At 41.9% G+C, this 26,796-nt stretch overlaps 1 protein-coding gene, 9 non-coding genes and 1 pseudogene across 10 annotated transcripts; 4 read left to right on the top strand and 7 right to left on the bottom strand.

Moving 5' to 3' along the window:
* Positions 1 to 835: 835 nt before the first annotated feature.
* On the bottom strand, positions 836 to 2,550 carry LOC148401660 (vasoactive intestinal polypeptide receptor 2-like; annotated as a pseudogene).
* On the top strand, positions 2,543 to 14,140 carry LOC148401659 (cilia- and flagella-associated protein 221-like). The gene is made up of 26 exons (XM_088369291.1): positions 2,543 to 2,974; positions 3,058 to 3,158; positions 3,642 to 3,794; positions 3,938 to 4,038; positions 4,298 to 4,384; positions 4,457 to 4,552; positions 4,637 to 4,737; positions 4,837 to 4,940; positions 5,292 to 5,451; positions 5,779 to 5,887; positions 6,048 to 6,177; positions 6,259 to 6,346; positions 6,640 to 6,727; positions 6,848 to 6,937; positions 7,599 to 7,694; positions 7,849 to 7,936; positions 8,085 to 8,176; positions 9,612 to 9,689; positions 9,812 to 9,919; positions 9,999 to 10,118; positions 10,229 to 10,314; positions 10,408 to 10,480; positions 10,566 to 10,663; positions 11,862 to 11,954; positions 12,095 to 12,180; positions 12,702 to 14,140. The coding sequence occupies exons 3-25, from the start codon at positions 3,704 to 3,706 to the stop codon at positions 12,153 to 12,155; spliced, it is 2,238 nt and encodes a 745-aa protein (XP_088225417.1). The 5' UTR covers positions 2,543 to 2,974; positions 3,058 to 3,158; positions 3,642 to 3,703; the 3' UTR covers positions 12,156 to 12,180; positions 12,702 to 14,140.
* A 6,423-nt stretch (positions 14,141 to 20,563) lies between these two features.
* trnaa-agc (transfer RNA alanine (anticodon AGC)) lies at positions 20,564 to 20,635 on the top strand. Its single transcript has one exon. It is a non-coding gene; the product is annotated as a tRNA-Ala (tRNA).
* A 1,539-nt stretch (positions 20,636 to 22,174) lies between these two features.
* trnaa-agc (transfer RNA alanine (anticodon AGC)) lies at positions 22,175 to 22,246 on the top strand. The gene has a single exon. It is a non-coding gene; the product is annotated as a tRNA-Ala (tRNA).
* Positions 22,247 to 22,921: 675 nt separating this feature from the next.
* trnaa-agc (transfer RNA alanine (anticodon AGC)) lies at positions 22,922 to 22,993 on the bottom strand. Its single transcript has one exon. It is a non-coding gene; the product is annotated as a tRNA-Ala (tRNA).
* A 269-nt stretch (positions 22,994 to 23,262) lies between these two features.
* trnaa-agc (transfer RNA alanine (anticodon AGC)) lies at positions 23,263 to 23,334 on the bottom strand. Its single transcript has one exon. It is a non-coding gene; the product is annotated as a tRNA-Ala (tRNA).
* A 101-nt stretch (positions 23,335 to 23,435) lies between these two features.
* Positions 23,436 to 23,507, bottom strand: trnaa-agc (transfer RNA alanine (anticodon AGC)). The gene has a single exon. It is a non-coding gene; the product is annotated as a tRNA-Ala (tRNA).
* Positions 23,508 to 23,582: 75 nt separating this feature from the next.
* On the bottom strand, positions 23,583 to 23,654 carry trnaa-agc (transfer RNA alanine (anticodon AGC)). The gene has a single exon. It is a non-coding gene; the product is annotated as a tRNA-Ala (tRNA).
* Positions 23,655 to 23,910: 256 nt separating this feature from the next.
* On the bottom strand, positions 23,911 to 23,982 carry trnaa-agc (transfer RNA alanine (anticodon AGC)). Its single transcript has one exon. It is a non-coding gene; the product is annotated as a tRNA-Ala (tRNA).
* A 1,638-nt stretch (positions 23,983 to 25,620) lies between these two features.
* trnaa-agc (transfer RNA alanine (anticodon AGC)) lies at positions 25,621 to 25,692 on the top strand. The gene has a single exon. It is a non-coding gene; the product is annotated as a tRNA-Ala (tRNA).
* An 876-nt stretch (positions 25,693 to 26,568) lies between these two features.
* Positions 26,569 to 26,640, bottom strand: trnaa-agc (transfer RNA alanine (anticodon AGC)). The gene has a single exon. It is a non-coding gene; the product is annotated as a tRNA-Ala (tRNA).
* Positions 26,641 to 26,796: the final 156 nt, after the last annotated feature.

Here is a 26,796-nt window from a genome sequence, read left to right as displayed (position 1 = left end):
ACAAGCATAGCCTAACAGTTAACAAAAATATGGCTATCAAGCTCCACTCTCTCCGCCAGACTACTGGTAATGGCGCCTATTTAAAGTACCTGGCATTTATTATCTGTCATGTGGCCAGGTACTCAATTGAGGCAACATGATTTTTTAAAATGCCATTTATGAGAGAATAATGACAGAACCAAACGAGAGAACCGACGACTCCAACCAAATCTTGATATATAAGATCATCTATCTGCTGGTCGTTTTGTGTCATTCCAGTGTCTTACTACGTCATTTCATGTGAACGTTAGGCCTAGTCTGCCAGAAAATAATAAATAAAAGGTCACACAGAAATGTTGGATAACATCAATGTAACTTTACACACCACCTGTCAGCCAAGTTAGAAGGCATGTTTTGTCTTTGTTTTACATACTGAATAGAAATGTGTCTTTCCATATTTAACAACTTAATGTTATGTCTCCTTGTTATACTAAAAGTAGTAGATTCTACTGACATCTCGTGGCTGGATAGAATAATGCATCCGTTAGCATTGTCTCCAACTTTTAGTTTATAAATGACGTAATGTTCTTCAGATTGTGTGCTAAACATTCTTTAATTTCAAAGCAGGGTTGGTGATTCTCAAAGGAATATGCCGGTTTTTCATTATAATTAATTTGAATTCCCAGCATACAACAAAATGCTGAATAATTTGAAGCTTTAATTACTTAGCTTGGCCAAATAAATATTATGAATTACTCAAGCTATGAAGCTGTACCATTTGATGCTGATCTGAATGAGGATTTTCTTTGCAGGGTAGAGAAAGTCTGAATTACAGTTTTGAGGTTTAGGGTCCAGATCAAGGCTGCAGCTTTCCTGTGTACTGTAAAGTTGCATACATTACAGAAAGATGCATGTTAAGATGTAAGAAACTCTCACAAAAAAAAAAGAGACTCTCTTTCAACCTCCAGCATCACCAAAACATGTAACAATCCCCTCACTTCATCAGTCACAAGATATTTCTTAATCTATCTGTTTCTTCTGGAACAGTATGTGCTCCAGTATGTTTAAATTTGAAGAGGGGAAGGAATACTGATACCGGATAATAGTCACAGTGGTACAGCTCTTTGTTTGTAAATAGCAGTGAGTCCCGAAGGAGGATAAAGACTCCTTTCAGAATGAAGGACATGAACAGCTGGATGTGAATGTGGCTCCTGGTAGAGTGCAATTTCCTGAGCAAAGACATGCAACGTTAATGTGGTATTTACAATATTCTGAGAGGCGGATTCATGGTTCTCCCCTAAAGAGACAGAAAACATGATTGCAAGGATTAGAGAGATGAGCCAGAGTGCATATCCGCTCGTATATATGTATACACACACATATATATCTATATCTATATATCATCTTCACATACGAGAAATACAAATGGGGATTGGGTGGCTGGTGAAGGAAAAGAGAATGTCATTGTACAAAATTTAGTAACTGGGATGGTGTCTCATTGAAAGTATAGTCACACGCATCTTCATGTGGATTGGTCCGACCAACCACTGGAGATGCAGTTGCGATGCACTTTACCTGCAAAATATCTAGCACCGTGTAAAATAAAACAAACAAAAGATATGGCAATATGAATTATGATTTTTACAGACACTCAGACTATTTTTTTAATAATTAACGACCGGTAATAGCTGATAATGGCACGAGGTATATGATTTCTTTATTGAAAGAAAAATATGTTTTTGAATGATGCAGACATAAACTATATCAAGTTTTGACCACTAGATGCCACTAAAACACTACATTAAATTCCGTTATTGCTTATCGTTTTAGAGTGGCGAGCATGCTTGAGGAACATCTTCAGCAAAATTGCAGTTTAACCTGGATTGAATAATTTTAAGATCCTCCATGCATTTTTCTTCTTCTTTCAAGAAGTGAACGTGCGGATGGCACCTTAATGACCATTTTGCCTGCGAAATAAATAATACGGGGGGGGGGGGGGGGGGGGGCTGTCTTTTCTTTCTTTTTCATCTTATTTTAAGTTTTTTTTTCCTTCCTTCCATCGGGCATGCAAAGTTTTGATCACCTGTGAAATTAGCACATCAACGAGTCCCGCTTTGCTCATCATGCCACATAAGCGCATTTTCTATAAAACTATAGTCATAGAACTATAAAATGAAAATATTATACCTAAATTGCATGCAGTTATTCACCCGTGCATTTTGTCAACCGAACTCGCTTGGAATTATGCAATGAGCGTCAGCGTTCCCCCCATCATCAAATTCAACATTATAAGTTGCACAAAAAGTATGAAACTTCTTGTCCGAATTTTCCAAATAGAGACTAAATTGCCGGAATGAACGTAATTTATTAATTGTCCTATATATGTTAACTGATTCATAATCATTTCTATACACCAAGGACACGCAAAAAAATGTTCTAACGAAAAAGCAAACCTTTATTTTGAAATTAATGTTAAAATTCTCCAGGGTTTCTTTTTTCGTCACCGGTAAAGGCGAGCGTTTGCGAGTGCCATTGGTCCCACATGGCTTTTGACCCCACCCCTTCAAGCATGATGGTCCGTCGCCTTGGCAACGGCCGTGTTTGACGGGTGGCGTTTGCAAGAAAAGGTGCCAAACTCAAAACATGTCGTTTTAAAACAACTGGATTGTATTTCATGCTCAAGTCAACAAATGATCGAGTCAAGATGGTTGTGTTTTCACCTGTGCAACATGAATCAAACAATGTGAGCGCAGCATAGTAATATATTTAGTTTCTAGAATATAACGCGTCACGAAGAACCAACGTCGGGCTTTGTCGAAGTCAGCAGCAAGTGGTGACGGGCAGAAGAATTTCAATATAGATAGATCGTTGTTTTTGTTTTTTCAATAAAGTTTGCTAAATTGCGTGTGTAGTTACGAGCTCCACATTGTTTTGTTTTTCCATGGGAGGATGGCAAACCAGTGTTAAAAATGGCACCAGTTCAACCAGGTATAAGGTACGAAATTACTGATAAAATCCCTTCTGTGAGAATAGTATATTTCTACATCCATCTGTTTGTTTTCTTTTCCGCTGATCAAGGTTCCCGGGGGCTTGGAGTCTATCCCATGCAGACGACACTCTGGACTAGACGCCAGTCAGTCACTGGGCACATATAAAACAGTCACTGAGTGGCAACTGAGGCGAGTGAACCACTACACTATCAGTGAACACAAATATGACAAGATTTTTGGCATCTGTCAATTATGGTACCATTGTCTAGATCACAAGTGTCAAAGTCAAGGCCCAGGGGCCAAATCTGGCCCGCCACATCATTTTATGTGGCCCACAAAACCAAATTTTGAGTGTCAATTCAATGTTTCCAGTTAAAATGCCAAAACTTTAAATTGTCTTTCTTCTTAATAACAGTGAGATGTTACGATGATCTTTTGTTAAAGCCACACTTTCAAAGTGAATTAGAAAATTGTTGAACTTTTTTTTACTGGATTTTATTATGTGTATGCGATAATATCTTATTATTGGCCCCATGAGGGAACCCATAATGATGATGTGGCCCACAGCAAAAATGAGTTTGACACCTCTGGTCTCGATATTAGTCCCTAATCAGTGCATTTGAATGACCTGGTTCAGTCTTCTCAAAGAAGTGCACTTCTTGTCTCCTGTAGCGTTCTCCATCTGCTTGACGTTGGTCTTGCACAGCTGCAACTGACCCGTGACTCCCGGGAGGATGGCTGTCTCTGCTCCCTTGACGCCGCTATCCCTGACCCAGTTAGTGGAAGACGGAAGGAGCAGCGTGCCCAACCATCTACTTGAATCCAGTACATATTGAGTGCCATGATGGCTGCATTTATTACTTCTTATTTTTGTTGATTTCACCATGCCTACTTGTGTTAACTAAATGAGATGAAGCAATTTTGTTAGCCATTCAAAATTATCTGTAAGTTTTTTTTTACCCATATAGAAATCTATGTCAAAGAGAAGAGTAATGGCCTGATCCAAGTGGATCCTTCTGAACTACATTTCAGTGGCTTCAAGCTAGAGAAGGACTATGTGAAGAGCGTGGTGAGAACAATACTACCTAAATCTGAATATTGTTAATGTTAGGCTGTATTTGATTCCAATTTCTTAATCACAAGTTAACATTAAATAGAAAATTAGCTCACATCATTAAAACCTTTCATTTGGCTTGATGCATGAATGAAGACATGATTTTCTATCATATATGCTTGATGAATGTGGATGTAAGCATTGAGAGTGTCTAAGTTGTTCTCTCGAGTGCGCATGATGAATTTGAAATGACACCCTTTTCCCTCCTCCTCAGAAACTAATCAACATCTCATCTAGAGTGCTAAATATTCACATCATCCCCACTCAAACCAAGCATTTCCGAACCAACTATGCCAAAAAGGTATGTTTGACTTCAATAAGTTGAAGAGTCAGCTTCAGTGTATCCATTTTGACTGATCTGACTTTCCTCAAGTGTCGACTGATTCCTGGCCTTGCCTACACAGTGAAAGTCAAATTCTGTCCTCACGAGTGGACCCGTGTCTCGGACTGTATTCGAGTTCACTGTGAGGTAAGGTAAGCATGTAACCACCCTCCCGTTGATATCATCTGCGTGTTTTCATGACCTCTGCTCTTGCTCTGCGCCCCTTTTAAGGACGATGAGAACCTTTTAATTCCAGTTCACGCTTACCCCGCCACCGCTCATGTGCATATCCCGACACGTGTTGACTTACCAGCGGCACCACTTGGACAGAGGTGTGCGTTTTTGTTCATGATGTGTAATCTTGGAAAAGGCATTTCTCCCATACAAGCAAGAAAAGTCCTCATGTTTTTAATGTGTGACCTGTCCTGTAGTGTTAGCCACATCATTCCATTGAGCTGCAGATCGCCCGCTGATTTGGAGTTTGAAGTGAACTTCATTGAGCCACATGAGGCCTTTTCCATCCACCCACTCACAGGTAGGAATAACTTGACAACATTCGTCTGACGTGTCTGTCTAGCTTCCTCAGCTCAGCAGAGTTAACACAACCTTTCTGGAGTGCCCCTATGCTGTGTTTTATCCCAAATACTTGCTTGTCTGTTGTGTATTAAATAAATCATGGCAGAGGAAGCCGCACTTTCCGCGCATTAATCTTGTCCATGCTCTGGGAAGCATCAGCGCTTGGAATTGGAACTCTTCCAGATGTGTTATAATGCGAGGTTATTTCTGATGCTTTTGAAACCCACGTTATTCTTTACAAATAGGTGAATAATTGCTTTTTGTGGATATCATCATCATTATCCATTTTGACTATGATGATGTTTTTCAGGTGTGATCCCAGCCAATGGTAAATCAAAGATCACGATTACCTTCAAACCCTGCCGCTATGAGACTTGTCAGGTTACCGTTCGGTTGCTTGTCTCACAATTCAACACCAAATCCTACCTATGTACTATTACCGGAAGCTCCGTCCCTCTTCTTGCTTTCAGGTATTTGCAATATACTCAAGCATAAATAAAAAACACAGCAGCAGCTTGGAAATAAAATGGATTACCTTGTGTGAATTCTACTTTTTTTATGCATTGTTTTAATTGTATCCCGGTGAGAAAGCAGATGCTATCCATCATCCACCCTTGATGTTATATCAACTTAAAAGTTAATGATTAATTGAAGTGAATGCTGTAATTATTCCAAGATATTCAGTGCTTGAACCAAATACACATTTTTATAACTTAAGCAAAAAAAGCAGATGTTTATCTTTTGCTTGATGGTATCGCTTCTGCATATTTTCCATTTATTTCACCTGCTTGGAATAGGGAGCTTGCTCTTCAGGGCAAAGCTGCCAAAAGTAAAGGATCTTTACCAGCCATCCAAGTCCAAAGTCCAGTCAAACAAAAGTTTGCCAAGGATGTCGTCAAACCCAAGGTAATGCACGAGAAGTCTTGATTTTATAAAGTTCGAGCTGAGCTGCTTATTTATGCATTTTATGATACGCTTTTGTATTACATGTACGGCGGACTACAATTTTCTTTCTGCTGCACCACAAACTCTTCTCTTCACTTCAATTATTTCACATGTCCTGTAGGGTGCCACAGGAGGTCCCACTGGGAGCAAGCCAGGACCAAAGCCACTTGTAGATGCCTCCTCCCATGGAGGGGTGGCCAAAATGCTACACAAGGACAGTAGCAAACTTGGCGTCGAACATCCAAACGAGGGTATGTGCATGCTGGCGCATGGTGTTGTGGACGTCGGACTCTTTGTTTGTCTAAGACCCCCCTTTTTTTTATCATTGTCAGGTCTCCAGAATAGGCAGAAGAAAGAGGCTGCATTTCTAAAAAGGGTTCAACAAAATGTTAAAGAAGAGCAAATCAACCGCTTGAAATTGTAGGTTCTTCCTTGATTGAGTTTTGCTGTTTGAACTTTGCGTGTTTTTTTGTTATTTCAAATCAATTTCTGCCTCATCTACGTCTGTGTTGATACACACCTGTTAGTAGCTCATTTCCATGTTATCCAACATCATCGTCTCAGTTGAGATTATTTTCTTGACAAAAAAATTGCTACATAATTCATAATCTTGCAGAAAATCTCAATTGAGTGAAAAGTTTCAATTCCACATTTTGTTCCATTTGGTACTTCCCGTATTTTTCTTTATGTCATGAATATAATATCATCACTAGACAAGTACATCTGGGTAAAGATCCAGTGTCAGATTGGACCAGGAGCCAAGTACTGGAGGACAGACTGGTTGCATTACATCAGTACCAGGTAACATATATTTATTTCAACCACATTTATACATTTGTAAAATTCCAGAAAAGTCTTGTTTGAAACACGGCTTTTTCTAACTCCTAATGTTTGACAAAATATTGTCATGACTGTTTGTAGGTCAGGAAGGGAGATGTAAGGCAAGAGGGAGACTTTACCAGCGGACCACCAAGACTTTACTCAATACGACTAATTTCTGACGCAGGGCAGGTAAACATGGTGTCATACAGGGAAGGTGGCTCCACAACCTTCCACAACCTCTGAACTGTGAGGCGGACGTGCTAACCAGTCAACCACTGTGCGGCCGTACTGAAAATAGTCATTTATAAAATCAATAATAATTTTTACAATAATAACCCACCATTTGGTAATGAAATGACAAATGTCTAAAATTGCCGTGAAGAACACGCCCTCACTTGTGCTGTTCAAGTACGTGTAAACATCTATATGTGGTGTATGTGAATCTGACTCACTGAGCACAAACTGTGCAATGTTCAATCATTAGTTGTGCCATGAAAATGGCAGAATTAGAAAACACTTTGCAATTGTCATATTGATCAGTGCATGCAACAAAACAACATATCTCGACCTTTACATTACATGTAATTTAAGATGATTAGCACAGGCTGAGATGCTGTTTTCCATTTATAGGGACATTGGGGCGGGGTTTATGCAAACTCGAGCACCTCGGGCATGAGCTGTCTTTTAGAAAAAAATCTGAATCATCAACACGTGCATGTGCATCATGAATCCAGTGTTGATTTTGATTTTGCGATGAGTAGGAACACTTCTATGCATTTATTTGGAAATGGGGCCCAATGTCGTCATGGAAGTGTGTGTAACTAACATGCATCATTGAATCCACCTCTAGGTCCCCAAGGGAACCCCATCTTTCCAGTTTCACCCCAGCTTTCAGTGGGCGCTTAAACAGAGGGCGCTAAAACGCTTCCAGCAAGCAGCACGCAGGGTGCGCACACACACACGCACACACAAACACATGCATACACACACTCTCTTGAGGGAGAGGTAGTTCCTTTAATTTGTTTACTCTTCTTGCACAGTTCTTCGCCTCAACCGGTTAGGGATTGCCTGATTAAACCTGCATTGTGCTCCCCTCACAGGTTTTGATGCAGTGTCGCATGAAGCGAATCCTGGCCTTGTGGAGGAATCTCCCGGGCGCTGTGGCAGGCTTGATCTCGGCCAACAAAGGTCTTTATCACTCTTGAGCCTGCCCTTGAGGCAAATGTCTCCCCCCCCCCAAGCTGCTATTTGAGTCTCTGTGTGCATTGATTCATGATGCTAATGTGAGCCTCTGTGTCTGTAGAAGTTAACTTCTGTCATTTTGTGTTTGTCTCAGTCGAAAAGGAGGAGGCATGTGTTATGAAGATCTCCCCAGAAAGAATCTTTCCATCGTCCTTCCCACTTTTCATAGATGAAGCTGATCCACTGGTTGGTACTGAAAGCACCAATTAACATACACTCAAGGGCCACATCATTAGCTATAGAGTACTTGAATAATCAATGGACTTTTCCAAAGCAGGAGTGGTACTACATAAAATCACCGTTTACATAAAGTCATAAAAAAGAAGTCTATAGTGATTTCCACAAAACGTAATGCCAAAAGAATAAATTTTGGTGCATCTCCAAAATACAACATATTTTTGCATTTACATTACTTATTTCTTTGTGAAAAACACGAGTCTGCCAAAACATGAATATGCAGCATGAGGGTATCAATGAAGGTATAAAATGTGATGCTGGTTGAAATTAAGATTGTTCAACATTTGCACAAATCTGTACGTGCCTTTGGTTGATTCTAGTTCTGTGTGCAAAGGCAGATTTAGGGGGTGGAGGGCCCTCATTATATTTTGCAGGTGTATGCTTACCTAATGAAATGGTCAATGAATGTGGAAACGGTTTCTCACGTACTCTTGAAATACAGCTTCCCAACTAAAAACATATCTTTTTACCAATAGTTGCCTCCCATATAGTGGTTACGTGACTGTGGAGACATGAGATTCATGTCATTCCCATATTTGACGGCTTTAAAAATCTATTCTATAACGACTGTGGGTTGAGCCGACAGTGCTACTATTACTGTTTATGGTTTCTGAAAATTTGAGTAAAGCAATCTATAAACGATGTGTGTCAAGACAGCCACTGTCTATGTGCAGTCTAATTTCATCAATGTTATTTTGATAGGTGGTCAATCAAAATGTACGATGGTAGAGTATCAGAGTGCCTCAGTGTACGCAACTATGCCGTAATGGCTGTATGATGTAACAAACTATCTGCACTGCAGAAACATGTTAATCAAAATCTTCCCCTTGGCTTGGCCAGTGGAGTTGCCGGAGAGCAGCCAACATAGCTCCACCTCTGCGTTAACTTCACATACTTGTTTTGCTGTGGCGAGGCCCACTCACAGATGAACTCAGTCGCTTTGGTGACAGTCCCTCTGATGTCAATTTTTAAAAAAAAACAAAGATGACATTTAAAGAGCCGAAATCCATTATGAATTTAAATGTAAAAAAATGGGACAAATCAATAAATCTATATCCTTGACGCATTTCTGGACCCAAACATTCTTGGAAATAATGTATTATGAAGCACTGTGTGTCAAACACAAAAAGGTCATTTCCAGGTTTGCTGATGGTTTCCATTTGAGAAAGGCCTGTAGGCACATAATATTTTCCTACAATTTATGAGAGTGGTCCGGCTAATTCTTCCTTCTTTAACTTTATAGATGACCAATCAGTAAAAAAAGAAAAACCTTTGCACTCTACAATCACAGAACTGCCGTAGATGACCCAACCACAATGCCCTGCAGAGAGACGAAAGTGCCTTGCTTTAATTTGTGCAAATGGTGTGTGCTTTCTATTTTCAGGCTCTTGATTTTTCCGCTTTGCCTGTGGATGATGTTGATGTGAGAGTGACAACTCATGTTCCTACCTTCAAGCTCCAAGTATGTGCAGTTACTGCTCATCTAAGCGTCACTCACATCACCATGGCAACACACTCTATCTCCTCACTGAACTCTTGAGATGTACTTATGTATTTGTTATTCTTATTTATATTGTTATTTAGGTTCCTCAGTACTACAAGCTAATGGGCTACCAGCCTGTGTCACCCTGGGAAGCCTTTAATGCCTTCATTCCCATATCCTTAATGCCACCACTACGCACCGGAGATTCAGTAAAGTTACAACAAATAATCATCAGCCAGTGTCATCCATGATTATTTATTAATTTTTTCTTGATATTTTCTTCCCCAGGTGGATGGTTCCCTGTCACCCACACCAGAGGATGAGAATGAGCAAGATGTCAGTGATCTGAATTTCACTTTCCCAAGCGCTCTCCTTCGTCCCACTCATGCACACCCACTCAGAATTTTTGTAAGGGTCTTTTTTTGTTGTTGTTCCTCGATCATTGATGGATGGTACCTAGCAGTAGTGAGGTTCATATATTTCGGTATCAGTTTTATATTTTTCATTGTGTGCTGTAGAACCCAGCTCCTGGCCTCCAGGCCTACAAGCCAACCCCTAAATACCTCGAAAGCGATGTGGACTTTCACCTCTGCCCATTGCCTCGGTAAATGTTTCCTCCTGAGTTCCATTGCAGCAACAGTCTTCCATAGTAGGGACCTGCTTACTACGCAGCATAATCTTTGTACTCTATCCACAGTTATTCATCGCCTGCAGGCCACACAAGTGGGATGGAGTCACAAAGCTTACAAATGCAAACTCTGGACCCAAAGGTAAATTGCATATTTTATTTGTCTTGAGCGTATAAGTGAAACCATCTGGAATACTTCACTTCAAAGCTTCCTTTCTTTATAATAGGGAGCAATCACAGGGTTGAAGACATGGGACAATTTCGATTTGGTAACTGCATCATGTGTGTCCAGACAGGCTGCTCTAACCAGCAACATTCTGCATGGGTAGGTAACCGAGCCTCCATCGGGACTGAATAATACCAGTGGCGGCATCAGTAACATCATTAACAATAGCATTATTATTAACTTAGTTTCTCAAAATTAACATATCTTTTTTGAACAAATTAAATAATTCAAAATCAGAGAAAGAAGGTGGGGTGGGTATTATACATATAGTAGGTTTAAGAAAAAGCATGAAAATTGGTCAAATTGTCTTGGTGTGACGGAAATAACTCAGGGTTGTAAAACAAAAAAAAATAATGTCTAATCTTCAGAAATTATATATGATTAATAATGGGTGTTGACTCGTGTTGTTTCTTGTGTTGAACATACAGTTTACTTCCCATTTTTGTCCTCCAAGAGCGTTGTGTATCTTTTGATAAATATGTTCAGTAAAATGCTCTGTGATGTACCCCCTACAACACCTTCTCCTACTCCACAAACATCATTTCTGGAATTCACATACTATGACAAGTACTGCACAAACGGGCATTTTAAGTGGACTGGGTGCGATTTTATGCCCATTAACTGTGGAATCCATTGGTTCACATGTTACATTATATAGATTGGATTTTTTTATACCCTACTCAATACTACCAATACTCAATTTTTTCACGGGCCGCATTGTAGTCATAGCTTCTTTGGGAGGGCCATTAGGACTGTCAACCCAAATAAATGTATGAGCACCTCATGTTATATACAGTAAAAGCTACAAAACAAACTGACAAATAACTCTTTTTCAAATCAGACGAGTAAAAACTGGTCAAATATTTAAAAAAAAGATATTATTAAGAGTGAAGACAATTTGCAATTCTAGTAATGACACACGAATTTGATGCACAAGTCATCTTCCCGGGCCACATAAAATGATGTGGCGGGCCGTGTCTGGCCCCTGGGCCATGAGTTTGACACCTGTGCCCTATACAGTTCTTCCACATAAAATGCAAAAAAATACTCAACTGAACTGAAACAAACTCCTTAGTGAAAGTGCATGTGAAGAGGCAGAAAGTAAAACACTTTCGTTCAGTTTAACCATCCCTCAAAGTGCTTTGAGGTGATTGTAGTTTTATCTCCACTGTTCAAATACAGCGGTTGAAAGTCCTTTCATCTAAGTGAGGCCCAGTGGATAGCTGTCCTTTGTTCTGTCACGTATGGTTGAGCTCTTCTTCATCAATCAGCGTGTATTTTTCTGTATGTCCTTCAGTTCGGCCAATTATAATAAAGATGTCCTTCCTATGACATCACCTGCTGCTTTCACCCAGCCTCCTGCTTATCTTTCTGGATGTACAGACAAAAGGTAAACACACTGGTGATTGATCTTCTAGTTTGAAGCCTTATTTGGTCTCAATCCATATCTTTCTAAACATATTACAACCTTTTATTTTCATGTAAAAATGCCTGCCTGCATCCCATAATATAGACTGTGTCTGCACACAGATGCGAAGTGACGCTAACACCAGAGATGATCAAAAGAGTATTCCTTTCTGGGTTCCACTGACAACCTTTCATAGGGGAAGCACCTGGTGAGCCTGCTAACATGATTTATTGTACTGTATGTTCCACCCATAAAGACAAAAGAGCTTTTATTTGGACCCTTGAATGATTCTATTCACACAACTGCAGTACTTCCTCTACGATAAATAGGATGTTAATGTGTAGGCATTCATTTTAGTACAGATACGTCCAGGACTGGCCAAATAGGAACATTGCGTCTCTTTTGGATAAACCATACTCTACGTCGATAACGCAAATGAATGAATTGAATCCTCCTAATGAAATATGCTACATAATGCTGCTTTTATTTATGTGATACATTTTGTTGTTGCAGAGAAGCATGTTACTGTAAAAATATACGGCAAAAAAAAAAAAAAAAAACCATTCCATCCATTTTCAACACCACTTATCCTGTTCAGGGTTGCGGGTGGTGTCTGACAATGAAATATTTATTTGATAGTACACCGATTTCAGCCACTCTATTTTATATTTACAGCTCATAGATAGATTGCTAAAGATCGAGTCCTAAAGCTGGGTTGCTCTGTGACAGGCACCAAAGGAAGCATCTAGTCTGGGTTCCGAGAGATGAGGAAACTGAAGACCCCAGTGATCTTCACAAGACTGACTAGCACATCTCACACTCACACATGGTTTTTGCACACTTTTCAAGTAATTAAAAAAAAAATACTTTTTTCAAGGGTATGAGTTTAATGATGCCTCTAGTCATTGAAAAATTCACGGGTTGGGTGTTATTTCTGCACGAAAGAGGCGGGTGGTCCATTAGCTACTTTTCCTCACCCCTAGAGGGAACTCCAACTCAGTTATAGACCCGAAAGAACAGCATTGGCATACATTGCTTTGGCATTTGCTTGGATCCACATGCGAAACCCTTTGGCAAAGATTCACTTCATTCAAAAGACACAGGCAGCTAGAAAGTAAAACGCCATTGAGAAACCTGTTATATTATTAACATGAAGTCATATCTTTACTTGTCTGCACTTGACGTGTGTTCCAAGGCATGCAAGAGTAGCTGCATATTTCATGAAAACCACAGCAGACATTTACTCAAGTCATACGATTGTGCCATAGTCGATGTAAGCAAAAAAGCGAGACAATAATAGTCGCACAGTATCATTAATTCACACAGCTGCAAGCATCTAGTAATAGCCAATATTTTATGACTGTTTTTGTTATGACACTCAACAGTGGAATGTGCATTTTATCCAGTAAGTCAGCACAGACCACAGCATGTGTTGCGTCAGCCAGTCTGCCAGTATTCTTATTGCCATCCTGATTGAAAACACAGGTACACCAATCTTCACTTATCCCAAATAATAATTCTTTCCAAGCTATTCATACCGCCATCCATTTGTTTTCTGTGCCATTTATTCTGTTCAATGCCGCAGGGAAGCTGGAGTCTATTCCAGCTGAGACATAACCCCGGACTGATCACCTGTCAATCACAGGACTGACACTAGGTAGGATAGGTTCACATTGAAGCTCAATTTAGATTTTTTTTTTCCCACCTGCGACGCATAATCAAGTTTTTTTTCATGCAGTGCAAACAGTACAATTTATTTTGTTCAAATGCGACCTGGCCTCTTTTGTATGTGGATATAAATTGGACATATATGCGATGTGTCTGCAATATAAACGCTCATCTGCACCTAGGCGTCACTAAAATACTCCACGTGAGTGGGAGGAGGGGGAGTGCTCCGTAGACTACTGACATCGTCCGTGAATCTGCAAAGTTAACAATTATTGTCTTAACATTTGACTTCAATTGAATCCCGCTTGAAAAAATAAAGCATAAAGTGGACAATGACGTGACATCAACTTTAGTAGACGTCTCAATTGAATGAGGAGACGAGGTGTGTCGTCTCATCCCCCCAAATTAATTCTACCTGATTCCACCTCGCAACTTTGGCGATATGAGATGTAAAATCATTTCCTTGAAGCCGTGCCACCGAGTTCAAGCGTCAGCATGACACTGATGGCCTTGTTCATATTGCTTCTACATGCAGCTTTAACAACACAAGGATGAATCCAGAACTGCTGCTGCTTTTCTGGAACACCTACTTGGAACAACAAAAGCAAACATAAACTTTGCATTAAAAAAAAATGACTGTGACAATAATTCCAGACTTTTTCTTCAGTCTTTCCAAAGATGCATCAAAAAAATTAGGATGTTATGGTTTGAACCTCAGAAAGATGGTTTGTATTAAACAGTTAGGGTTCGCAACATCTCCCAAGCATGTTGGAAAATGTGTTACGGTCTGATGAAAACAAAATTGAACTTGATGACAAATATGTTTAACACAGCACTGCTTTGTGACCAAAAGAAACCCATATCTACAGTGAAGGATGGTTGTGGCATCAGCATGCTTTCAGGTTGTTTTTCCTTCAGCTGGAACTTATAATTATTTTATCATTATAATTTATTATTATTAAATGATGAGTACTTCATAACGGTAGTCAGTGTACGCACAAAACCCGTAGGCTTCTCGAGAAAACAAGAAAAAAAAATATTAGAAAAAAGTCAAGCAACTTCAGTTTGTGCTGCTTTAAGTCGTGGATTGTGAGTGCTAACCCCCATTTAACATGAGCTTGCATGTGATTAATTCTGAACACACCGCGGTTGTAAGTGTGCAACCACAGTTTGTTTATTTCCCCTCTTGAAAGGCTTTAAAAATAGCAACGACTTTCTATTGACTTGCACAGTTTACACTGATGGTGGAACAGAGTTTTGAAATGATTGATCTAGATGATTGATTTTTTTTAAAACTTACAAAACCTGGGATGTGAACAGGTGTTGGCAGATGAGCAATTTTGCTTATCAATAACTTAATTTGAGGAGCAACTTCTTAATTATAAGGCATTATTTTTTGTATATTTATCACAGAGACCTGAAACAAGGGCTGCATTAAGGGGCATGATGGCCACCTGGTATTTTGGGATTTTCCTGAACGGCAGCATTACTGCCGTCTGAAATTGTGCCGCGTCACTGCCACTCCAATGACAATGACAAAATTTGTCAAAAGAACATGGGCACCATTAATCTGTGCAACAGAAACATTAGTCATTACCTTAAAATTAGCTTACCTGCAAACTCTGCGTCCGTGACCAATGTCGAGACGTGATGGTTTTATAACTGTCAGGCGGAGATGGAATGGAATAGATTCTCTCCTCGTCTCGCTCGTGGAGTGGAAGCTGAGTGCGGTTCCCATCAAATGTGCAATGCAACGTCCTAATTGGTGGCTTAGGAGGGATGGGCCCAATCAAAACATCACGGGAAAGAACAGAGTCAAAGACTCTCAAGTACTGATGAGCCAGGTGACCTTTAGGCTTTGGTTCAATCAAAGCCCAAATTGTAAGTGAGCATGTGCTTGCATTTGAGTTGACCTTCAGTGGAGGCACCGGTAGATGTACTTAGCCTCGAATGGAGCTTGACAGACATTACCCCAAATATTCTGCTCAGGAGAGAGCAATGTCATTTTTACCTCTTGTTCTTTAAAGATGGCAGCCTGTACGTCAATTTTGCACCGTCGAGGAGTCTAAAAGAGTAAACAGGACTTGTGCACTAGAAAGCTCGTTGTTCTCTGCCCCACAGTCAAGAGATAAGACAGCATTCATTGAGCCATCTGCTTTTTTGATCTCACTTGTGCATCTTTAACAAAATCCCTTCCTAGGGAGGACTTGCATCTATTTTGAGATGTTTTGCTTTGAATATTAACACCCCCACTTTCCTTTTGAGGTGGAGATTAAAAGCAATGTTAGGGCCGAAGCCTGATTCGCTACATCTTCCAGGCATATATTGGATTTCTTCACCAATTGTCATAATATCTGCACTCTTTAGCTATGTTTCATTTTGCCATTAAAAAATGTATCCTGAAATGTAATTGAAGTCAAAGCAATGCGTATAATGTCGTTGAAACAGAGATGAAAGAAACTGACCTGAGTGAGCTTGAGGATGAAAGTATTTGGGATGACAGTTGAGCAGTGGAAATGTTGCTTGTCATGTAAGCAGACGTTTCATGTGAATATGCCTCCAAGTTTTTCTGATGGTTGAATGACTCAAAGTGCGGGAAGCAGAGTACAGTGACTCCATAATGCTTTTGCTCCATTTTCTCCTCCAGCCATAGGAATTTATATTCTGCTCTTTGTGGCCACGGCAAACACGTCAGGTCACTGTAAACAAAACAGGATGGACATGACACACCACGGGGGGACAGGATGGGTACACATGACACAAATTGTCCGGGATTTCAGAAGTCCCCCCACCCCCACGGGCAGCCACGGATACCACGATAGATGGTATCTGGAATATGGAACAAATGGGGCTGCTGTGGCATAAGAGTTGCATGTTTACTGGCAGAGATCTTTCTCCAAACATTATCTATCCCTCCAGTGAGGGACCAAGTGAGGAGGTATTGCTTCAAACAAAATTAAGCGCTGTATAAAAGTCTTGATTGTGAAAACAACAACATAACAGAATCAGACAGTCATTATGAGCTGCTTGTTTATGGCTAATTAGCTCACTAACCCCCTGCACAAACACAGTGAAGTTACAAGTTCTAAGCCCGTTCCAATTATAGAACTAAAAAAGCCCATTGAATTCCCATTTGTAAATATGTGTCGGTGCTCTTACTAAAAATACAGTTTCTCTGCATTTATATTGCTTGTATGCATTTTTTTCGCATTCGGCAGCAAATTGAAATGATACACAGACGATTAATTAGGACACACGCAGAGAACTCTTCTCTCTGACGTTTTTCTAACAGTGGCAAAAAAAAACCCCCACACATTTTGTCAACAATCCTTTCTGTATAAAATCATTATACGTGACAATTTTTTGAATTGAATTCTGCTCAACTTTCTCAACTCTGCTTTCTTTGTTTGGCCACTGCAATTGCAAATCAACTGAGATCCAGTATTTTACCTTGCGTCGTCTTAATATTTATCCAAAACGGAACCAAAATTCATTGTCTCATCCTCAGTGGTAGTCCTGATGTGTTTTACCTGTTAGGTGTTGTCATTTTGTTTGCACCATTTGCGAGGTTTGTGTTCTGTTTAGTGACCACATTTGTTATCTCAACGCTAATACATTTTGGGGTCAAGCAAATTGAGGATCCTCCAGCATGTGCTATCAAAGGTTTACCAAAGAAACTCCACATTGATTATGAGTTTGCTAATCGTTGAACACCTGCAATCCAACTTGACGTTCCAAAACATATCCCAATATTAACCAAAAATGCTTTTGAGTTTGACAGTCCAGGCCGATTTACTGTTGCTTGGTCTTAAATCATTGGGAACAACGCTGCGGCTCATTTAGGATTTGAACCATAATGGAAATAGTTTACAGGTTTCTACCTCATGATGTCACTCATGAATTCTAAGAAGCTGCAACTCCAACAGCTCTGAAATGTTTTTAAAGTATGACCATTCTTCACAGTACCGGCAATTTAAAAATTTAGATCCTTTTTCTTTCCTGGAGCGCCCGATCTGCACTGGACTTGGTTTGTGACGAGAGTGAAAGTTTGAACTGAGTGTGAAAGAATAGCTGCTGGGGAAACTTGAGTATACTTTCTTCCCTGCAACTTTGCGTCTCATTAGGGCGGTGTGCAGCTCATTTGCATTTGTTTTAACAAGATATACCTGAAGATGACATGTCCATTCAACTATTCTTCATGTCAACCCCAGCACCCACTGAGCATCACTTCTGATTCTGCCTTTAGCTCTGTTCAGGTTTTATTTGACGATAACGGCGAGTGTTACTAAGAGAGCTTCATCTCGGCGGCCTCCGGCGGACGTCACCCAGGCACAAATGCGCCAAATCAGCCGACAACTCGATTTAACCCTGACACTCAATTTCACTATCATCTAATCTGCAGAGCCTCGTGACGACAGGAGGCACCATCTTGTCAAGCGCTGCCCTTAATGGCGTGTTGACGCATATGCTTGCGGGATGAGGTCACCCTCCCCTTAAGAGAGTAGTGCGAGAGGCTGCGGAAAGGTCAGAAAAAGGCAAGAAGGCAGTGCAGTGGAGTACATGTGTCAAGGCTGGCTCTTCTTCTACTATACGGGATATTTTTTATACATTGCAGAAGCAGCTCCAAGATTCACAAAAGGTGATAGTCCAAAAGGACTCCATGTCTTGTTCTGATCCCAGATGAAATTCTGCTGGCACGCTTACAGCAGTGTTTGTGGCAGATGAATTTAAGATATATGCGAGGCTTTCAATTAAAATATGTACTGTAGAACTGCCTATGTGGGATCAATAAAAAAAACAAAAAAACCCATGATATATTCCTGACTTTTTTTCTGTTGTTCCCGCTGTGTGTGTGTGACTATGCAGCATGTTAACAACCTTGCTGCATATTATATAGTTTGTTCCTGTGATGGTTATGCACATCAGGCATCTGACCAGCCTTTGGGTCACAAGCTCAAAATTTTCATCACTCCAATACCAGACAGGCTCAGTTTCCTGAGTGCTAACATAGATTTGTAGAATGGATGCAAGTGTACTCCCAAAGCTCTGAGTGCGGCCGGGACTACTGGCTCCTTCCGCATGTGCAGAAAGCTTCGCTAATGGTTTGTTGCTGGGCTGCAACTTGGATGGATTTTTTGTGACTCCCATGCCCTCAAAATCAGTTGCATGTTTACAAAACTAGATTCCAAAACTCTTGGAGTGCTGTGTAAAAAATATCATCTGTGAATTAAAACTTTTCCCATCTCATTAATTTACAACTTTCACTTTCAATGAGTCAGACCCAAATGTACTCAAAACACCAGGGTCAAAAAGAGAATTAAAGTGTGACATTATGTGACATTTTTGTCAAAAATAAAACAACTTGGGGAAAACAAATCAATTTACACAATGCCAGTCATTCATCGATGTACATAAACTTGCTGCCTATCACTGAATTCTCCAGTGCACCATGCACATACCCGACATTTAAAGGTTTGTATCATCATCTCTAGGGTGCCCACAAAATGAGGAAACAGTTGCATGTAAACATAAAACTTTAACACTCTGGGTTAATGAAATAAAGTACAATGTAGTTTCTACAAAACACACGCCAGGCAAAAACATCATATTGAATCTGATGTATACATTTCAAGTTGTCCTATTTGAAATATGCTTTTGATTATTTATCAAACGAGCATAGAACCACTTCTCCCTTAGAAGTTATGGAATGTGAGGAAAAAAATGAATAAGGACTTTTAGCTTCACCTTTGAGACCTACCAATATCAATGCACACATGCATTTAGTTAATAAGCACATGCTTCAATATCTTTCACCTATTATCATGCTATTCACGCTGCTGTGAACACACGTGTACACGTAACCACCCCGTTTCAGAGTTTCATCATGAAAGCAGAAGTGTGTGTATGCATGCGTGCATGTGTCCTCGTGTGTATCAGCCACCAACACACCCATCAGTGGTATTTATTGCGCAGACCTTCTGGTAAAAACCCTGTGAGATGAAATATTGATTTCCCAACCACACTATCACTCTCACACTCTACGTCCGCCCTCCTAATAAAACTTCAACCTCTGAGTCGATTTCATAGCATTTTGTGTCCTTTAGTGTACCTTATAAAGAAAAGGTTGCTCTAATTGACCTTTGACCTCTACGTTTACCAAGCCACCTATGAGAGTTACGGTATCTCAAAGTACAGTTTTAGCATTTTTTAAAATGTTTTATCTTTCCTTAGCACAACACTGAAAAAATGACACCCAGTGTCCGGTTTTCAGTCATGCCAAAATCACTGCCAACAAAAGTGACAAGTACACCCACTGGTGGCTCATCAATAGAGGGCGCTAGACCGTGGCCCTTCCGCCAAGCTCAGTCACCTTGAAAGGGACAAAAATTATTTAAGGAAAAACTCTAATAACAGAGTTACCCATGCATGCAAACTGACTTTCACATGCGATCGCATACTAGAAGCACCTATCTCATGGTGGCTGGGGAACAACCAATAGTCCTTGGCAGATGGGGATATAGCTCAGTGATAGAGTGTGTGCTTAGTGTGCATGAGGTCCTGGGATCAATCCCCAGCATTGCAATGTTTTAGTTGATCAATCTGAATATATCACTCGTCTGATTCTGTGATTAGCGTTAGGCATCGCATATAACCACCATGGCGGCCGGGGACGAACCACTGGCCCATTGGTGGATTGGGGTTGAGCTCAGTGGTAGACTGCATGTTTGGCATGCATGAGGTCCTGGGCTCAATCCCCAGCATCTGTTTTGGAGGAAGGGTCTCCATGTCCTGGTCGCTCAATCTGAATAGATTACCTGTCTGATGTTGAGTTACCAATGCATGCAAACTGACTTTAACATGCAATCGCATACAAGCACCTATCTCATGGTGGCCGGGCAACAACCAACTGTCCACTGGCAGATGGGGTTGTAGCTCAGTGGTAGAGCGCATGCTTAGCATGCATGAGGTCCTGGGATCGATCCCCAGCATCTCCATGTTTTGGTAGCTCAATCTGAATACTTCTTTTGAATCGCATGGAACCACTATGGCGGCCAGGGACACACCACGGGCCCAGTGGTGGATGAGGATGTAGCTCAATGGTAGAACACATACTTACCGTGCATGAGGTCCTGGGCTCAATCCCCAGCATCTGTGTGTTTTGGTAGCTCAATCTTTTAGGTCGGTTAGGGTTAGGGGTTAGGTTTAGGGTTTAGAGTTAGCGTAAAGAGATGGGGCTGTAGCTCAGAGGTAGAGTGCATGCATGAGGTGCAGTGCTCGATTCCCAACATCTCCATGTTTTGGTAGCTCAATCTTTTAGGGGTTTAAGTTTTAGAGTTTAGGGTTAATCTATAGGTTTTAGGTTTAGGATTTAGGGTTAGGGGTTAGGATTTAGGGTTAAGGTTAGGGTTTAGGTTTAGGGGTGAAGGTTAGGGGTAAAGGTTTAGGGTTAGGTTTAGGGATTAAGGTTAGGAGTTAGGGTTAGGAAAATTAGGGTTAGGGTTTAGGGTTAGGGGTTAGGTTTAGGGTTTAATGGTTAGGTTTAGGGTGTTAGGGTTAGGGGTTAGGAGTTAGGGTTTAGGGTCTCCATGTCTTGGTAGCTCAATCTGAAAAGATTACCTGTCTGTTGATGAGTTAGCCATGCATGCAAACTGACTCAACATCGGCGGAAGTGGGTTTTATAGCGTTCTGGACTTTGGTGCGGAGAGATTAAGGGCGCTCGGACTGCTCCGTCCTGGAGCATTGTTGGGATGCGTCGGCAGCGGGTCTGCGAGGCAGCGGAAGAGGGGCCAGCGCGGAGACGTCGGGCCAGGCTTGCGGCCAACCCAGCTCGCCCAGCCGTGCCTTCCATTCTCCTGGCGTACGTTCGTTCGCGGGACGACAAGATGGGTTGCGTTCGCCTGATAAGATCCACGAACCGGACAGTGCGTGCCTGCTGTGTGCTCGTGTTCACAGTGGCCTGGTTGACTGTCATCTTTCCGGACTCTGCTGTGCATCGTGAGCGGCTAGCGTGCTATCACTCTTATTGTTCATCTTCTTGTTTTATTTTTCCTGTGTTGTTTACTTGTATGTGCGTTGTGAACTCTGTCTTGTCACCCTGGGATAGTGAGAAACGTAATTTCGATCTCTTTGTGTGTCTTGACATGCGGAGGAATTGACAATAAAGGAGACTTTGACTTTGACTTTTACATACAATTGAACACGAGAAGCATGGTGGCCGGGCAACAACGAATTGCCCTCTGGCAGATGAGTGCGTAGCTCAGTGGTGGAGTGCATGGTTTGCATGCACAAGGTCCTGTGATCGATCCCCAGGATCTCCATGTTTTGGTAGCTCAATCTGAATAGATTTAGAATAGGGCATCACATTGAACCATTATGGTGGCTGGGGAAAAAACAACTGTCCATCGGCAGGTGGGGATCGAGCTCAGTGGTAGACTGCGTGTTTCACATGCATGAGGTCCTGGGCTCAATCCCCAGCACGGTTTGATAGCTCAATCTGTTAGGTTAGTTAGGGTTTGGGTTTAGACTAGACACATGGGGATGTAGCTCAGTGGTAGAGCACATGCTTAGCATGCATGAGGTCCTGGGCTCGATCCCCAGCATCTCCATGTTTTGGTAGCTCGGTCGGTTACGGGTTCAGGATTATGGTTAAATTTTAGGTTTAGGATATAGGGTTAGGGATTAGGATTAAGGTTTAAGGCAGTGCTTCTCAAATAGTGGCGCGATATCAAGGGGGGGACGTGTGACACCAGGGAACATGCTTTACTTTTGGCTGTACTAGATCAAAGGTTAATTAGAGATCCACTGCAGTAGGTGGTGGTATCACTGGAAGAGTGTGCGCAAGGAGTGTGTCAAACTCTAGTCCTTGGCGCCGCATTCCAACATGTTTTTCAAGATTCCCTCATTAAGTGCACCTGCGTGAAAAGTTTTAGCTCTTGCAGAACGTGAAAATGAACAAAATCTTTTCACGCAGGTGTGTTTAACGAGGGTAACTTGGAAAACATATTGGAACGCGGCCCCTCGAGGACTGAAGGTTGACACCCCTGGTTTTAGTGAAAAGTGCCACACCCGCCCTCACCCCCACGTTCTTATTGGCTGTTTGATCTGTGACGTCACACGGACACTCCATTAGGTACACCGCCATTTTCTAATAACAGGACACTTCATTAGGGAAAAATCATGGCCAAATCTTAACTGAAAGTGAAAAGTGCCACACACCCCCTCACCCCCACCTCCTGATTGGCTGGTTGGTCTATGACGGTAAAGATTGAGCTACCAAAACATGGAGATGCTGGGGATCGATCCCAGGACCTCACGCATGCTAAGCATGCGCTCTACCACTGAGCTACATCCCCACCTGCTGATTGACGATTGTTTTTTCCCCAGCCACCATATTCGTTCTATGCGATGCCCAATTCTAAATCAGACAATCTAGTCAGATTCAGCTACCAAAACTTGGAGATGCTGGGGAACGATCCCAGGACCTCATGCATGCAAAGCATGCGCTCTACCACTGAGCTACATCCCAACTGCCACAAAATAAGCGGTTAGTCCCCAGATGCTATGGCGGTTTCTGCGATGCCGAAAAATCAGAAAATCTAGTCAGATTGCGCTACCAAAAGAATGGAGATGCTGGGGAACGATCCCAGGACCTCATGCATGCTAAGCATGCGCTCTACCACTGAGCTACATCCCCACCTGCAGATTGATGGTTGTTTTTTCCCCAGCCACCATATTCATTCTATGCGATAACTAATTCTAAATCAGACAATCTAGTCAGATTCAGCTACCAAAACATGGAGATGCTGGGGATCGATCCCAGGACCTCATGCATGCTAAGCATGCGCTCTACCACTGAGCTACATCCCCAATCCTAATGTGAAGCCCAAACCCTAAACCAAACCCCTAACCCTAACTAACCTGAAAGATTGAGCTACCAAAAGATGAAGATGCTGGGGATCGATCCCAGGACCTCATGCATGCTAAGCATGCGCTCTACCACTGAGCTACATCCCCAATCCTAATGTGAAGCCCAAACCCTAAACCAAACCCCTAACCCTAACTAACCTGAAAGATTGAGCTACCAAAAGATGGAGATGCTGGGGATCGAGCCGAGTACCTCATGCATACTAAGTATGCACTCTACCACTGAGCAACATCCCCATCCACCAATGGGCCAGTGGTTTGTCCCCGGCCGCTATAGTGGTTCTATGCGATTCCTACCTGCCTAACGCTCAGAGAAGTAATCTATTCAGATTGAGCTACCAAAATATGGAGATGCTGGGGATCGATCCCAGGACCTCATGCATGCTAAGCATGCGCTCTACCACTGAGCTACACCCCCATCTGAGAGCAAGCCATTGGTTGTTCCCGAGCCACCATGAGATAGGTGGTTCTAGTATACGATTATGTGAAAGTCAGTTTGCATGCATGGCTAACTCATCAACAGACAGGTAATCTATTCAGATCGAGCTACCAAGACATGGAGACCCTAAACCCTAACTCCTAACCCCTAACCCTAACACCCTAAAAGTAACCCCTAAACCTAACCCCTAACCCTACTCCTAACTCCTAACCCCTAACCCTAACACCCTAAACCTAACACCCTAAACCTAACCCTTAACCCTAATCCCTAACCCTGATTTTCCTAACCCTAACCCCTAATCTTAACCCCTAAACCTAACCCTAACCCTTAACCCCTAACCTTAACCCCTAAGCCTAAACCCTAACCTTAACCTTAAATCCTATCCCTAACCCTAAATCCTAAACCTGAAACCTATAGCTTAACCCTAAACCTAAAGCCCTAAAACATTGAGCTACCAAATGGAACAACCTATGAACTTTTCTCAGATGGGGATGTAGCTCAGTGGTAGAGCGCATGCTTAGTTCTAGTATACGATTATGTGAAAGTCAGTTTGCATGCATGGCTAACTCATCAACAGACAGGTAATCTATTCAGATCGAGCTACCAAGACATGGAGACCCTAAACCCTAACTCCTAACCCCTAACCCTAACACCCTAAACCTAACCTCTAAACCTAACCCCTAACCGTAACACCAAACCCTAACCCTAACACCCTAAACCTAACCCCTAACCCTAAACCTAAACCCTAACCCTGATTTTCCTAACCCTAACCCCTAATCTTAACCCTAACCCTTGACCCCTAACCTTAACCCCTAAGCCTAAACCCTAACCTTAACCCTAAATCCTAACCCTAATCCTAACTCTTAACCCCTAACCCTAACACCCTAAACCTAACCCCTAAACCTAACCCCTAACCCTAACCCTAACCCTAAACCCTAACCCTGATTTTCCTAACCCTAACCCCTAATCTTAACCCCTAAACCTAACCCTAACCCTTAACCCCTAACCTTAACCCCTAAGCCTAAACCCTAACCTTAACCCTAAATCCTAAACCCTAACCCTAAATCCTAAACCTGAAACTTATAGCTTAAACCTAAACCTAAAGCCCTAAAACATTGAGCTACCAAATGGAACAACCTATGAACTGTTCTCAGATGGGGATGTAGCTCAGTGGTAGAGCGCATGCTTAGTTCTAGTATATGATTATGTGAAAGTCAGTTTGCATGCATGGCTAACTCATCAACAGACAGGTAATCTATTCAGATCGAGCTACCAAGACATGGAGACCCTAAGCCCTAACTCCTAACCCCTAACCCTAACACCCTAAACCTAACCCCTAAACCTAACCCCTAACCCTAACCCTAACTCCTAACCCCTAACCCTAACACCCTAAACCTAACCCCTAAACCTAACCCCTAACCCTGATTTTCCTAACCCTAACCCCTAATCTTAACCCCTAAACCTAACCCTTAACCCCTAAGCCTAAACCCTAACCTTAACCCTAAATCCTAACCCCTAACCCTAAATCCTAAACCTGAAACCTATAGCTTAACCCTAAACCTAAAGCCCTAAAACATTGAGCTACCAAATGGAACAACCTATGAACTGTTCTCAGATGGGGATGTAGCTCAGTGATAGAGCGCATGCTTAGCATGCATGAGGTCCTGGGATCGATCCCCAGCATCTCCATGTTTTTGTAGCTCAATATTTACCGTCACAGATCAACCAGCCAATCAGGAAGTGGGGGTGAGGGTGTGTGTGGCACTTTTCACTTTCAGTTAAGCTTTGGCCATGATTTTTCCCTAATGAAGTGGCCTGTTATTAGGTACACCTGAAAATGGCGGTGTACCTAATGGAGTGCCCGTGTGACGTCACAGATCAAACAGCCAATCAGAAAGTGGGGGTGAGGGCAGGTGTGGCACTTTTCACTTAAACCAGGGGTGTCAACCTCCAGTCCTCGAGGGGCCGCGTTCCCATATGTTTTGTCACTTTCAGTTAAGATTTGGCCATGATTTTTCCCTAATGAAGTGTCCTGTTATTAGAAAATGGCGGTGTACCTAATGGAGTGTCCGTGTGACGTCACAGATCAAACAGCCAATAAGAACGTGGGGGTGAGGGCGGGTGTGGCACTTTTCACTAAAACCAGGGGTGTCAACCTTCAGTCCTCGAGGGGCCGCGTTCCAATATGTTTTCCAAGTTACCCTCGTTAAACACACCTGCGTGAAAAGATTTTGTTCATTTTCACGTTCTGCAGGAGCTAAAACTTTTCACGCAGGTGCACTTAACGAGGGAATCTTGGAAAACATGTTGGAATGCGGCCCCAAGGACTCGAGTTTGACACACTCCTTGCGCACACTCTTCCAGTGATACCGCCACCTACTGAAGTGGATGTCTAATTACTCTTTAATCTAGTACAGCAAAAAGAAAAGCACTTTCCCTGGTGTCACACACGCCCCCCTTGATATCGCGCCACTATTTGAGAAGCACTGCCTTTAACGTTAATCCTAATCTCTAACCCTATATCCTAAACCTAAAATTTAACCATAACCCTAAACCCCTAACCCATGGAGATGCTGGGGATCGAACCCAGTACCTCATGCATGCTAAGCATGTGCTCTACCACTGAGCTACATCCCCATGTGTCTGTTCCAAACCTAAACCCTAACTAACCTAACAGATTGAGCTTTCAAAACATGCTGGGGATTGAGCCCAGGACCTCATGCATGCGAAACATGCAGTCTACCACTGAGCTCGATCCCTACCTGCCGATGGACAATTATTTTGTCCCCAGCC

The sequence above is a fragment of the Syngnathus floridae genome, chromosome 2 (assembly GCF_059516105.1).
Source record: "Syngnathus floridae isolate MCC-2025c chromosome 2, RoL_Sflo_1.0, whole genome shotgun sequence".
Lineage (NCBI taxonomy): Eukaryota > Metazoa > Chordata > Actinopteri > Syngnathiformes > Syngnathidae > Syngnathus > Syngnathus floridae.
Note: the sequence above shows the minus strand (reverse complement) of the source record. Positions and strands in the feature narration are given on the sequence as shown.